The 14,389-nt window shown below is 36.6% G+C and overlaps 1 protein-coding gene and 1 long non-coding RNA gene across 4 annotated transcripts; both read right to left on the bottom strand.

Moving 5' to 3' along the window:
* Positions 1-2,455: 2,455 nt before the first annotated feature.
* Positions 2,456-4,440, bottom strand: LOC142523438 (uncharacterized). Of its 3 annotated transcripts, XR_012814654.1 has the most exons (4): positions 4,159-4,440; positions 4,041-4,064; positions 3,719-3,795; positions 2,456-3,175 (listed from the first exon to the last, which is right to left on the bottom strand). It is a non-coding gene; the product is annotated as an uncharacterized LOC142523438 (long non-coding RNA). The 3 variants fall into 3 exon arrangements; XR_012814653.1 differs by lacking the exons at positions 4,041-4,064; positions 4,159-4,440 and having other exon boundaries at positions 3,719-4,027; XR_012814652.1 differs by lacking the exons at positions 4,041-4,064; positions 4,159-4,440 and having other exon boundaries at positions 2,456-3,172; positions 3,719-4,027.
* A 941-nt stretch (positions 4,441-5,381) lies between these two features.
* Positions 5,382-7,551, bottom strand: LOC142521652 (GRAS family protein RAM1-like). Its single transcript, XM_075624770.1, has 2 exons — positions 6,581-7,551; positions 5,382-6,503 (listed from the first exon to the last, which is right to left on the bottom strand). The coding sequence occupies exons 1-2, from the start codon at positions 7,499-7,501 to the stop codon at positions 5,382-5,384; spliced, it is 2,043 nt and encodes a 680-aa protein (XP_075480885.1). The 5' UTR covers positions 7,502-7,551.
* Between the last annotated feature and the right edge of the window lie 6,838 nt (positions 7,552-14,389).

Raw genomic sequence — 14,389 nt, 5'->3', positions numbered from 1 at the left:
CGATTAAAAGAAAGAGCTGAAATCAGAAATTCAGTTATTAGCCGACATTGTGGCGAAGGGTATATTGGATAAGGCAGGCTCTTATGCTGCCCTTACTCTTGAAAAATTCCAAGTGATGACCATCATCATGGGAGAGAAGAAAGCTAACTGGAGGCATATTATTTTCAATATTCTGAGGAATATGCTTCAATCTACCAAACAATCAAGAGGCTTTGCTATTCCAATCAGTTATCTTCTGAAACTAAAGGGATTAGTAACTGACAATGCTGGAAAATCATCAAAGTTCAAGGTATTCACTGCCAAGAACATCTTGCCGTCAAAGACCAAACGTAAAATTTCTCCCAAACAGTTTTTGAAAACCAAACAGGAGGTTGGGACGCAACCACCTACTCCAACACAAGTCAAGAAGGCCAAAACTTTGGCCCAATTGAAGACTGCAAAACGAAAACTGATTATCAGTGAATCAGATTCGGAGAAAACTCCTTCTCCTAAGCTTGTCAAGAGACCGAGGACGCAAAGAACTAAACCAATAACAGCGGTGGAATTCATTCCAACTGAGAGATTGACTCAATCACCTGCCCAACAGCCTATTCAGGCTATCCCTTTTCAGGTTGTTCCACCTGATGATTCAGTTACTGAAGAAAAGGCACCCGCTAATGTAAGAGCTCCCTTGACTCATGTAAATCGCCCTACCATTTTGCTTCCGACCAGATCTAAAGGCGTTATATTGAGGGAACAAGTGGACACCACTCACTCTGGTTTGGATATTCCTCACATTCTCACTACTGAAAAAGGAAAGGGCACGCTAGTTGAAGAGCCAAGACCATCTAATGCCATCTAAACTCACATTGACCTGGTTTGGGAACAGGTAAATGCATTTGCCACATCGAAACTAAAATCTTTTGATAGTTGGAAGAGTTTTAGGACTGAGATTTTTGCCAAAGAGCTGAAGCACAAATCCCAACTGAAAAAGTTTATTAAACTTGAAGTGATTGTGTTGAATATAGTCAAAGCTGCTACTATTGCCCAGGCATTGGAGAGGCAAAAATATTTCTTTGATCAAATTCGAGCCAAAAAGCTGACTAGAATGGTTGAAAAGCTGAAATCCAACTACAATCCCATAGGTCCAACTGCATATCATGATAGAGCTGTGTTCACCAAACTGGACTCAGATCTTAGTGGCCTACAAAGGGAAATCAGATTTTGGGAACAGGATCAGGAATTGGTTTAGGGTGAAGGAAGCCGCTAACGGAAGGTGAAGGAAGGTGAAGGAAGAAATGAACAAAAAATTAATCTTATCTCCACCGCTCTCGCGCTCGAGCGGTAGAATTCTCGCGCCCGAGCGCGAGACATTCTGTCCCCGAGTTTACTTACACCGCGCTCGGGCGGTCACAAACTACCGCTCGGGCGCGGAATGTTCTGTCCAAGCACGTTCTTATTCTATATTGGCGCTCGGGCGGTCATTTTCTACAGCTCGGGCGCCACACATTCTGTTCAAATTATTGGGTTTTGTATTTTATTGGCGTCCGGTTTCTCCATTCGAGTTCTTACAACTACAATTCTGTTAATTAATCAATATCTAGTACGATATTTCATTATTAACACTTATTTTCTCATTTCCCATTGTCATGAAATACCTCATATACATAATCACATTACAATTTCATAAATTATCGATAATCAACATAGGATTTACGATAATACGATACACAGTCCTTACAGTGGGCCTCCTCTGAGCAAACTTGCTTCAAATTTCTTCGCCTTTTCCACTGCTTGAATATACGTATTAGGCGATCCATTCATTACCAAAGTATGAACAGTCCGCTGCAACCCATGCAGAAAACGTGATAGTTTAGCCTGATCATTCCTAGCAACATGTGGAACATAGGGCAAAAGAGCAGAAAACTGTAAAGCATATTCCACCACTGATTGATTGCCCTGCACCAACTGATTGAACTCTTCTTCTTTAGCAGGATAATATGATGGTGGTGCATATTCTTGGATAAAGTGAGCACGAAAAGCATCTTAAGTATAATTTCACCAGATTCATTCATTGCTTCCTCTGTGGCTTCCCACCAGAGTTGTGCTCGGTCTTTAAGTTGGTAGATGGCAAGCTTCGATCTAATATCTTGGGAATACTCCAACAAATTAAATAGATGATTTATACTTTTCAGCCAGCCTGCTGCTTTTTCTCCGCTCTCGTTGCCAAAGAATTTTGGAGAACGTAATTCTTGGAACTGAGAAATTATTAACTGCATTCCTCCAACTTTGTGTGTCAGCTGTTCCACTTCTTGCTCAATTGCTACCTGTCTAGCTCCAGGTCTTTCAGGTCGAGGAGGTTCTTGGTTCACTTCTTCTTCAACATTTTGAGCGACTTGTCCTCGAGTTCGACCACGTCTACCTCTAATGTTATCTGCAAGTCCTCGAACATTTTGCGCCTCAGATTCTTGCGCTATTTCTTTTCCTTTTCTACCTCTTCCTCCAGGTGCCATTCTACAAGATACGAGGATTAAATCCACAGGCAGATAACAGGTAAAAGAAAGTTATAGGCAATTTCTAAACTACATACCATGCCTAATCAGCTAGTCGTTCTAACGCAGGTAAATTCAAACAAATCACACCAAATAATTCAAATAAGAGCAAATAGTCAAAAACATGCACAATCATGTTATTTGTGTCTAGACTCAAGTGCCCTAGACTCTAATTCGAGCATATCCCAGTTACGCTCTGATACCAACTGTGGGGTTCGTGTTCCTGATTAATATTTAATGACCAAACAACCAGGATTTATTAATGTAAACAGCGAAAGCGATTAAATTTTCCATTTTGGGCCTACAGAAATTTCGGCATTACCTATTCGTAAATAGGACATCCCAAAAAAATCAAAACATCACAAATAATATTTATATACTCGAAATAAAGTCAATACATCAGTTCACAACCTATAGCCGCACTGGCCAGGACTAAACACATGTATAGCCGGCAAGGCTCGTTCACACAACTATTAATTCAAAACATCGTAAAAATAACAGTACAGCTACACGGGGCATCTCTCCGGTAAATGTATAACTCCATAATATAGTATATATATATGGGAACTCTCAACCATGACTCGACGACTGGGAACCACTACCTAATGCTCCACCAGACGCATCAAATCCTCCTGGATAACCTGCTATGACATCAAAAACAACCACAACATAAAAGAAAACGAGGGGTCTGGCCCCAGTACGACGAACAGGTAATATTACGACAAATATAACTGACATGAAATAAAATCAAGTAAAATGCAATGCGTGAAAGGTAACAACCGATAACGGATACCAAACGGAGTCCAAATGAATCGCATCAGCAACAGTAACAGTGGCCACCCGTGCCAGGAACGTAGCAACGCAACATCAAATCGCCACTCATCCATGCACGTAGCATCGAGGGTACGGGAGCTACCCGCTCAGCCCTCATGCAAGTCATCAGGAGTGCTAATCCTGCCCATCCGCTCCATCGATGACGCAACAACTCGATAGATCAATATCAATATCAATAGCAATCAAAGGGGTCAAGGCTCGAAATGCTATGCACTAATAGTATCAACTCAAATAAATGCATGAATGCAATCACGTATTCACAGAAGCACATAAAGCACGCCACAACTAATTACAAAATACTCAACGTCATCTCACGTCATAATAGACGTCGTAATAAAATAGTTCATGCGTACCTCAACTGACTTTAATTTACCACAAAATATCTTAAATCCTCAAGAAAGTCCTGAAAATGTCAACTCAGACAAATCACCTGAATATTAATTTAAATGGTCTTATTATCATAAAAAAATTCCACAACCATTTAAATTCATCCAAAATCCAATTTCAACTATTTAGGCATTTTAAATTCCTAAAATTCCAATATTCGACTAAAATGCTTAAAATAAATCATTTCTATTTTAATTCGTCGCAAAGCATCGAACTAGCTGGTACTCGATTATTTCTCTCATTAATTCAAAAATCTCTTGTTAAATATTCTGAAATTTTTTTCAATACCTCGAATCAACTCAAAGTTTGTACCTACATCCAAAAATATAACCAATATTAATATTGATATCAAATTTAATCAAAAATGGAGCAACCCTTAAACAGTTTCTGGAATCATAATTTATACCTCAATATATATATATATCAAAACGAAGCTTATGACCCAAAGAACAAAATTCCTTAATTAATTTCCGAACTCCGACGACGTACGGCGACGATTTAACGAAGAAACTTGCGACAGGTTTTGAGAATCTCGATTTTTCCTATCAAAAGTGATATCAACGGAAAGCTTACGTCGAGAGCTTTCCAACCGTATATTTACTTAAATTTTTCAGCGACCGGTGATCGAGATATGGGCGGTCAAAGCGAATGGAAAGTTTGATGAAATGAAGAACAGAGGCTCGGGAAGAAACGCTTGCGGTTTCCAAGGAAGATATATATCTTATATGTGTGTTTATCTTTTATCTTTTCGGTTCGAAACTTGATCCAGTCTATTTTATTTCAACTCTGTGTGCTATAAAATTTAAATATGCATAAACACACAATTTAATTATCTGGCTTATTTATTTTAAATTCCTCGATTTAAGATAATTAATCTTAATTATAGCCAAATAACATAGAATTAAATCGGGTCATTACAAATTTTAATTAGTCTTATATAATTTTTTTCAAACATTTGAATTATAAATGTAACTGATAAATTAATTTTGATACATAACATTCAAATATAATAATTATTATATAAATACATTGTTGTTAGAGTGCGTACCAAAATTTAGATAGTTAAATAGATAAATGTTATATAATTTACTAAAAATTAAGCTTGTAAGTGATTATTCTTAAAACACCCAGACTTTAACTTGTATTAGCTTTGAAATACTTTTATCTTCAAACACTTTCTACTTTTATTTTTCACCAACTTTTTTAATAATCTCTAAAATAATCACTTCAAAATAAGTTGAAGATCTTGCAAACACTCTTTAGTGGCTTAAGACAAAAAAAGAACAAAAACAAAACAAGAAAACTAAGTTATTTGATGAAAATCAAATTTGATGATTTACATGACTAAAATTATATTGCAATTTTTCCTCCAATAAATTTAATCTTCTTTTCGCCAGCTGAGTGTCAATGCATTGCAACGTCAATAATTTTTGGCGCTGTGTGAGCGATGATTAGCTTCATGTGCTAAATAATTGGAATACATCAATGTACTAAATTTAACTTATTATAATGTCAAAAATCATAATTTAGCGAATTTATAGGACTAATTGAGATCAAGTATGATGCTTTTCAAAAAGTATGCTTTAATAATGTAATCGCGAAATACTACATTGGCATGCATGAGGTTAACTAACATCTCCATGCAGAGGCAGCTAGAATGGCTCTATCTTGCCACCCCAAGAGCAAACAACCACTGTCTTCTATCAACCTATACCCATCACAAGAGTACAATCCAAGCAATATTTTCGATTGAGTCACCGCATTTGCACTCAACGGAACCCCTTGGAATCCTTTCCCTTCCATAATCTTCCTCCATTTTTCCAATCTTTCATGCCTCATAACTCTCTCCGGCCCCTCATGTGCCACGATGTTCCTAATCTCTGGCGCGAAAATGTGCTGCTCCACCTTTGCTCTCTGTGCAGAATCCGGTGGAAATGTTGCGTCCAAGGAGTCGAAAATTGCTGAATAATAGTGCAACGCCTCCAGAAATCGGCCCAGGAAATAAGGTCCATTGTGGCTTGCTTCTTGTTCAACTATTGTCACTATGTTTGGTGCTTGATCTCTAATCATATTTAGAAGTTTTCCAAGACAATTTCCTGGGACTCGTTGAAGCCGATTGACAGAATTGACGGCGAGAGCTTCACCAACCCTTCTGTTAAACATATGGGGTTTTAGGTTCTCCAGTTCCTCACCAACAGGATGGAATTCAAACGGAACATGAAGAGAGTGAGCGAGTTCGGTTAAACATCGACCAGTTTCCCTAACAGATTCAGGGGATGGACAAACTCCAGTGATCCGGAGAAACGGGGCACCACCTGGCCGGGCAGCAAGGGCTTGCATGAAAGCAGGCCATTGGTACCCTTGGAGGATGTCAAGATCAATTATGTGAACACGTTGTTCAGCCTCAAATGCCTCAAAAATGGCTTGATTAGCTGTGAAATGAGCGAACTTAATGTAGGGGCAGGCCTGATAAAGGATTTGATAAATCTTGAGGATTTCTAGATTGTCCGGAGGAAGGGGATTGAAAGGCTTTAAATTGGAGGTGCTAGGTTTATTTGAAAGGGTGGCAACAAGTCTTGCACTCAGGGCTTCAGTGAAGCATGCAGCAACACGCTGCATGGAATCTCCAAGGGGAGAAACCACTCTATTCAGGTGGTGGAGGTACCTCCTTGCCAACATATAGTCCTCCTTGGATACTGCTTCTGCACAAGCAAGAAGGAGATGCACCAGTTGTAATCCGCTGTCATATTCCTGTATGATCATGGTAAATTAGTCCATATTTATCGGTGACTAAAAACGGTGAGTTTCATTAGTAAAAAGTGGTGGACCTGATCGGGTGAAAGAATTGGCATTATCGAACTGATATCGTGCAACTGTGATTGCCGCTGCACAAATCTTGGTTGATGTAGCAGATGTCTTTCTCGGTGATTTTTCTGATGTTCTTCTTGGTTTCTTTCTTGCTGCAATTGGTGTGATAATGGTTGAGGTGCGTTAATAGATCCTACCTGCTGATAAATCCCATTTTCTTGAGTCAACTGAGAACTTTCAGCAACACACGTTTGATCACTCACCACAGAATTACAAAACCTAGTACAGTCAGGCATCGTTAAGCAATCCAACAATTCTGGAACGTTCATCAAGGGATCTTCCACTCCACTAGGCAACTTTAGAGGGGAAAACATGGTGAAATCATCGTCCTTCTGATCATAATTACTAATATCTTCGAGGGAAGGCTCGAGAGCCGGCAAGGAAAGGCTTCCCACATGATGGATAAACTGATTATTAGGGGAGTTGAAGAAACGGTGAAGTGGGCTCATCCCCTTGCCTTTGTGAGGCCCGAGAGGGGATGGAAACCGTGGTGGAGAGCTGAGCACGAGATTTTGGCCCCCATGCATTGAGTGAACATGGTTGTTCCTAACTGGAGAACAAACCATGAAGTCGTCTAGTTGATCAGGAGGAAAGATAGATTCCCATAATGAATAATCTGGGGATGGAAATTCATAATCTTCAAATTTAAGAGCAGCTGGAATGTTGAGGTTTGTTAGGCTAGTTGGAGTTTCAAAATTAGAAGATGATGGATTTTTGTTTTGCTCAAAAACACTGGATGATTTTTGATCGAGTAATATGGGCTCCTGTTTTGTGCAAGAATTCTCAGTTTTCACTGAAATTTTCAAGTTTCCCATCTCGGTTTTGATGCTCCCCGTCTCACTACTTGGTCTTCCAGAGCTGCCACAAAGAGAGTTGATCATTATTTTATGTACAAGTTTCTTCTACGTTATCGGACTGAAGTTTGGAGCTAGCTCATGACTGTATCTTATTATTGTTTTGGTCAAGGGATTTAGCAAAATTAAAGCTTGTGGTTGTAATTGCGTCTCCTTATATAGCGCTATAGAGATGCACAGATTGTTTAATGGGAGGGATATAGGGGATTATTCTATTGTATCGGAGCTGGTTAGTGAATCGGAGATTGTAGATTTATAGATGCCTTGTTTCGTCATCTTCAATTATTGGTTTTCAACAAGAAACTTTCTTGGCATTTCCCACCACTCACTAGACGCCAGTTTGAGAACGGGGCCCGCTTTCAGGGGGCAAGGATTATGCTTGTTTTATCTTCTCATTGCTTTCTTCAAAAGGCCTGGCCTGCATAAAAAATAATAATATTTTTAAAAAAACATACTTATAATATGTATTAGGAAACATACGTGATTCCTTTGAAAAAAAAAAGAGAAACATATATGATTGCTTAATATAATCATCACACACAAAATTACTCTCTACCTCTTTCTCCATATTAGATCAACTTTCAAACACTATCTTAAAATCGATTTTGAATATTTTTCTCACTACTTTTTAGTTCAGATGATAAAAACAATTCAATATATACCACCTGTACACCCAATTTGCTTTATAGACAATTGCAAGTCGATTTTACATATTAGCAAGCAATTGATATTGTTACAAACTCGAGTTTTGGGCAATAAATTTCAACTCTACGAGAGTTTCACAAACATAATAAATGGATCGAATTGATTTTTAAACTTCTAAATTCATTGGATATTGTGAGACCATCACTTTAGGAAAGCTGTCGATCACTCTAGTAACCATTAGCACTCAGCACTGCAACCAGCAGTCCTAGCCAAGTTACCACCCAGCAGCAGTTACATTTTCGTAACTGTTGTATTAATGACGATTTATGGCAGATAATAAGAAGTAAATAATGAGTTAATTCAGGTGTGATTATTCAGAATCCATCCCTATAAACAAAACACAAAATTCTGAAGATTGGTTACACAAATTCTGAAGCAAAGGTCACCCAAAAAGCTCTCTACATTATATTCGTCCAGCAAAACACTTCTTAAATTGTTAAGCATTTTTATCGTAAAGGGGCTTTGTGTTTTAACTCATATATTCGTGTTAAACCTGACCAGTTATTATCTGTATGTGTTCAAAGCATGATTCTCGAAATTTGTATGTTTGAAGCACTATAATTTATCAACTAATGATGGAATTATATATTTGGAACATAGATGATTCTTGTAATTCCTTATTTTTTCTCATCTTTTAGAACATATATTCATTAGCCATGAAATTCATATATGTTCAAAGCATAAATTTGATACATATTTATTCCTGAAAATCATAATATTTATGTTATTACTGTTGTATTTAAGATTTATATGAAAAACAAATTTAAAGATTATTTCTCTCATTTATTGAGTGATGATCATATTTTTTTAATCTGGATAATTACTGATTGTGAAATTTTGATTCGATAAGTTCAATATCTAAGAAAATTTATTGTCGATCGGTTCATCAATTAGATTTTTTTTGTATCAAAGTTTTAAAATGTTAAATTGAAGGCGGCGAAAAGCAAGTTGGGCATTGTGAAAGTCGTCTGGTGCGCCCATCGTCCTTGAATTTGCCAAAGGATTGGAACACTTGTTGAGGGTCTCCTCTTCTCGTTGGGCCCGTCCTCTTCCTAATTATCTCCTATAAACATACTCCTTGTCTTACTCTGTGTCCTTTTCCCATCACAAAATTCCATTTCAGCACACACTACCAATAAATCAGTAGTTTGTTTCGACCGAAAAATATTGACGGCTGTTTCAATTTTATCATCTTCCATTGTTTGATTTGATCGCTTGAGGGATACAAATAATGTTGGTTTGGAAAACTGATTTTTACAATTTATTGCAGAAATTTGGTATTGATCAAATGGTATGCAAAATTTTTTGCAACCAATACATATCTCCACTGTTTTTTTAGTGGCACATCTCATTCGTTTAACTTGCTCATGAAACTCAACTATAATAATTCATTATTTATTGTCCAAAATAAGTTTTATATTAATATGCAAGTATGAATAAACAAGATAGAGAAAAGCCGTTAATAAACCAGAGTTTTATATTGATCCGAACGTTTTCTATAAGTTATTTTCTAATCCTTTTAATAGAATTCAAATTTATCTTAATATGAAATTATTTCAAATATTCTTTTTGAGGTTTGTGTCCCATTTGTAATATCTTTCAAGAAGCTATGGGAACAAATTTATTATCAGTACGACCTATTTATTATCAGTACGACCTATCACCCTCAAATTGATTCCAAACTAAAAGAAATATCCAAACTCTATAATACATGCTAAGGTCATGTGCTCTAGATTTTAGTGAAAATTGGAACAAACATCTACACTAATCAAGTTCTCATACAATAATAATTATCAAAGCAATATTGAAATGGCTATGTGAGGCCCGGGGCCGAAGAAGACGATAGGTGATCGTCAATACCATGAGGTTGCACAGACAATGAGCGGCTCCTGGCAGGCTTCTAGGTAGAGGGAAAACATGGATGAACCGATCTTACACCGGAAGGAGAGGGATCCGAAACTGTTCAGGTATGTGATTGTGCAGTTGAATAAGGCTTAAAAGATTTGATATGTACTAATCATATCAAAAAAGTGCATCTTCTTTTCGGTAGCTCATCACATAAGAACTTCAATGTTAAACGTGCATGACTTGGGGCAATTTTGAAATAGGTGACCCCCTGGGAAGCTTCCCAGGGTGCGTGTGAGTGAGGACATAAGCACGCTGGAAAGACCTGTTTTGTACAAACTCAGCCCTTAACATATCATTTCTACCAACCCACAGTTGGAGTGTGACATATCCAGTCCTTTTTTTTTACGATCAACCTTGTCAAAAGGCCGTAAAGAGATTTTTAGCCTCCTTGTTCCAAAATATTTTTGCATCATATGTATTTGAAGAGAAGCCACCTTTCTTTGATTTCTTTTTCATAGCAATGTAATCTCAAATAAGTATAAACAATAAATACCAAGTGGCAACTGATTCACAAGCAAATGTATCATAAACAAGACTAGTTCACCGATATCAGTATCAACACGCTCTTCCTTCATTCAGAAATTCACCACCAATTAATTATCAACTCAATACCAACACTATCCAACAATACAAATCACAAAATATTACCCAAGAATATTAACCCACTCAATCCACTTATATATCCAATAATTCACACCTTGGATTTTCAATTATTCACCAGTCGAACATGCATGGCAGATTCCAAAAAATAAGCTTGGTCTTACTTGAGATGAATATGGAATGGTTAGAAGTGATGACTTCGGTGTAGACTACAGTGTCGGATGAGAGTATGGTCGCCGGATATGAAGTGAACTGTTGGTCGTTGGATTTTAAGATTTGGCGGGCAGACAGTGGGATGTTTCATGTAACACCCCGAAAATTTAAAGGTCCACGTAAACCACATGCATGCAATTATTAAATTCTATTGTATTTTAAGTAATTGTTTTAATTGCATTAATTAATTATGTTGTGCATATTTAAAATATAATTTTCTACATGGTTGTATTAAATGTATTTTTAAAGGTTATTCAAGTTGCGATCGAGGAACGGAGACCGAGGGCTGAAAAATAGAAAATGTTTTTATTGGCTAATTGTTTTTAATTATTTAAATTAAGGGTGATTTTTTTTCTTATTTTCGAAAATAAGAGGTCTTTAGGTGAATTTATACGCCGGGACGTAATTTTTATCGATGTTGGTTTTTCAACAAAAATACGAACTTTTTGGCAACCCGGCTAATAAATTCACAAACTTATTTAAACAAAATTATTTTAAACTTATTTAAACAAAACTATTTTAATATTTTAATTAAATTCTAATTAAGCATTAATGGGCCTAATTTGTATGATTAATGGGCCTAATTTGTATGCTTAATGGACCTAAGCTTAATTAATGATTAATTAACTATAAAATATGTTAAAACTCTTCCCCCACTCACATAAACTCACGCCCACCTCCCTTATTAATCCAAACTCCTTCATAAAATACAATTCACGGCACACACAAGCAAAGGAAGAGAAATTTTCGAAAATTCTTGAGGAAATTCAAGCCAAGGTCATGCTTTGTCGTTCTTCGATTTGTCAACGAGAATTCGTGTGTAAAATACGCAAAGGCACGCCATACATCTCCTTTTCTTGTCTACCACATCATATTATCGTTTGAAATTACGTTTGTATGATAAACATGATTCCCTTATTAATATTTTCGTGATTATGCCTATACATATGCTAAACTCATGAATTTGGTTTCAAAACTTGATATATTGATGCATTAAGAGGTTGCCATAATAGGGTCACTAAAAGAGAAGCTTTTAGGAGTGTTTAAACGCCCCTAACCCACGGCTCAAGTGCTGCACGCAAGCTGGTAGAGGGTTGGTTCGAAAATATGTCGCAAGGGATTAAAGGGCACGGTTCTGTGAAGTAAGTGGCTTGCTTGGTCACGACTTGAGTCCAGGGGCTAGCCAAGGTCGGTGAAGGGTCAAGGGGAGAGCCCTAGCCATGCTAGGACTCGAGTTAAGGGCTGGGGAAGGAGTCCTAGCCACGCTAGGACTCCTACCCGAGAGTGGCAAGAGGCACACACAGGTTGCAGGCTTGCGCAGGAGTCAAGGGCTCGGCCTGGGGTTCTAGGGCTTGGCAAGGGTGCGTCCTAAGGATCTTAGGTGAGTGCTGGAGAGGCTGGTTCAACAACCGAGTCGATGGTTAGAGACCTAGGCACCTAAACATGAGTCCTTGTCTACATGGATTTCTCGGCCATTTCATGTGAAAGTTGATGTGGTTCGGTTATGGCGCTAGGGGCGGTTTCCGTGAGTTCCTAGGGTCCAGTGGGGTGCCTAAGGTTGTTGGTCAGTTGTTGGTCCAGCTTGGCTCGGGTCTGGTTCGTGAAAATCGGACAATGGCTCGGGGTCGAAACAACTAGGTCAAGTTAGGGTTTTTAAAAGCTAAAATAATCGAAACTCGGCTCACGGGGGTCGAGTCGTGGTTCATGAGGGCTAAAATGATATAAAAAGTCTAAGTTTTAAATTTTGGAATTTTATATTAAGTTTTGGTTTAATTCGGGATTAAAACGCAATAATACGTCTTAGTTAAAGAATAAATTAAAAGTCCTCTATTTAAGCTAAATAAAAATATGAGAAAATTCATGTAAGCTTAAAAAATTATTTGGGACATGTTAGAGTCAATAAAATTAAGGAAAATTAAAACACGTGAAATTTTACGTTCAGGGGTAAAACTGTCATTTTACACTTAGAAATTAGTAAACGTCATGGCAGTGTCCTGAATGCTGTTTTACGTGCTAATATAATTATTTTAAATGTTTATGAATTTTTATGATGTTAAAGCGTAGATTTTAAATGTTTATGATTTAATATGTCAAAAGGTATATTTTAAAAGGTTATGATTTAATATATTAAAATGTTATTTTAAATATTTATATTTAACATGTCAAAATATTATTTTAAGGGTTTATGATCTTAAAATGTTATTTTAAAGGTTTATGATGTTAAATGTTATTTTAGATGTTATGTATTTTTAATATGTTAAAAATGTTTATTTTAAACAATTATGGATTTTTATGATAAAACGATAACGTTAAAAGATATGTTGCATGCTTGTTTTTAAAAAGAAAATGATATTAAATACATGGTTTTTATAAAGTGATGAAATGTAAAACGTTGAAGGAAGTGAAGTAATCGTGACTACTGAGGATATGAGGATATGATTGAGGATAGGTCAAGGCTCAGTTGACGATCTTATGTCGCTGATGTCTCCGTCGCCCAATAATGTGGTTTCAGGTTGCTGGATCCATCGAATTTTGAGGATTGAGAAAAGTCACAATTAACGATCTAAATTCAATAAAAAGAAAAAATGTTTATGATCATGATGAAATGATACATGAGGAAAAGGAAAATGTTGAGGTTTAAGTTATGCATGTTCATATGAATATGTTGAGAATGATATGAAAAGGTTTACGAAAATGTTTATGAAAAGGTTTATGAAAATGTTTATAAAAAGGTTTATGAAAAAGTTTATGAAAATGTTTTTATTTAAAGCTTATGATAATGAAAATGTTTATGAAAATGGTTATGTTTAAAGTTTATGCATCTTCGTGAAAACGATATTTTAAGTACAAGTATTTTTACGGCGCATGAAGGGATCGGTTAATAGGTGGAAAGTGTTTAGAAGGGGGGGTTGAATAAACACTATCGAGTTTTGTATTCTTTTCAAATATTGAGTTCAGTTTGGTGACAAACTGACCCTTGGTATCTCGTCGGTCAATAACAATCAGTTTAACTAAAAAACAGTTGCGGAAGTAAACTGACTGAAAGATAGAATAACTGACAGTACTGAAATTAAATGCACACGATTTGTTTCTGGATGTTCGGAGAATAGAATAACTCCTATGTCACCCCTTTTATCACGAAGATAGGATTTCCACTAAAAGACTTTGATCGAATACAAACTTTGTACTGACCCACTTCAGTTTGGACTTATCACTTGCCAAAACTGAAACTCTTAGTATACAATAATTCTTACAGTGCGTGACTGAATATAACGCAACTGAATGAATCTAACAGAATATTTCAAAGTTCTAACAAGCTCATAAAGGTAGTCTTAATTGCTACTGATAAATCTGATAAGAGTGAGCTTTTAAATCTGAATGTAAGTTGTGATTTCAGCAGAGTAATAGCAAGCTTGAATAATATGATAGTTCGTGTATTTTTCTCAGCTGCTCTATTAACATATTTATAGGCTTTTTTCTCAACGGTAA

The sequence above is a fragment of the Primulina tabacum genome, chromosome 13, assembly GCF_025594145.1.
Source record: "Primulina tabacum isolate GXHZ01 chromosome 13, ASM2559414v2, whole genome shotgun sequence".
NCBI lineage: Eukaryota > Viridiplantae > Streptophyta > Magnoliopsida > Lamiales > Gesneriaceae > Primulina > Primulina tabacum.
This window is presented reverse-complemented; position numbering and strand designations above follow the sequence as displayed.

What these genes read in the sequence shown, in the direction of transcription:
- LOC142521652 (XM_075624770.1), bottom strand. Translation starts at nt 7,501, where the DNA reads ATGATCAACTCTCTTTGTGGCAGCTCTGGAAGACCAAGTAGTGAGACG. An exon ending in CAATTCTTTCACCCGATCAG is followed by an intron (nt 6,504 to 6,580) that starts GTCCACCACTTT and finishes ATGATCATACAG; the next exon opens with GAATATGACAGCGGATTACA.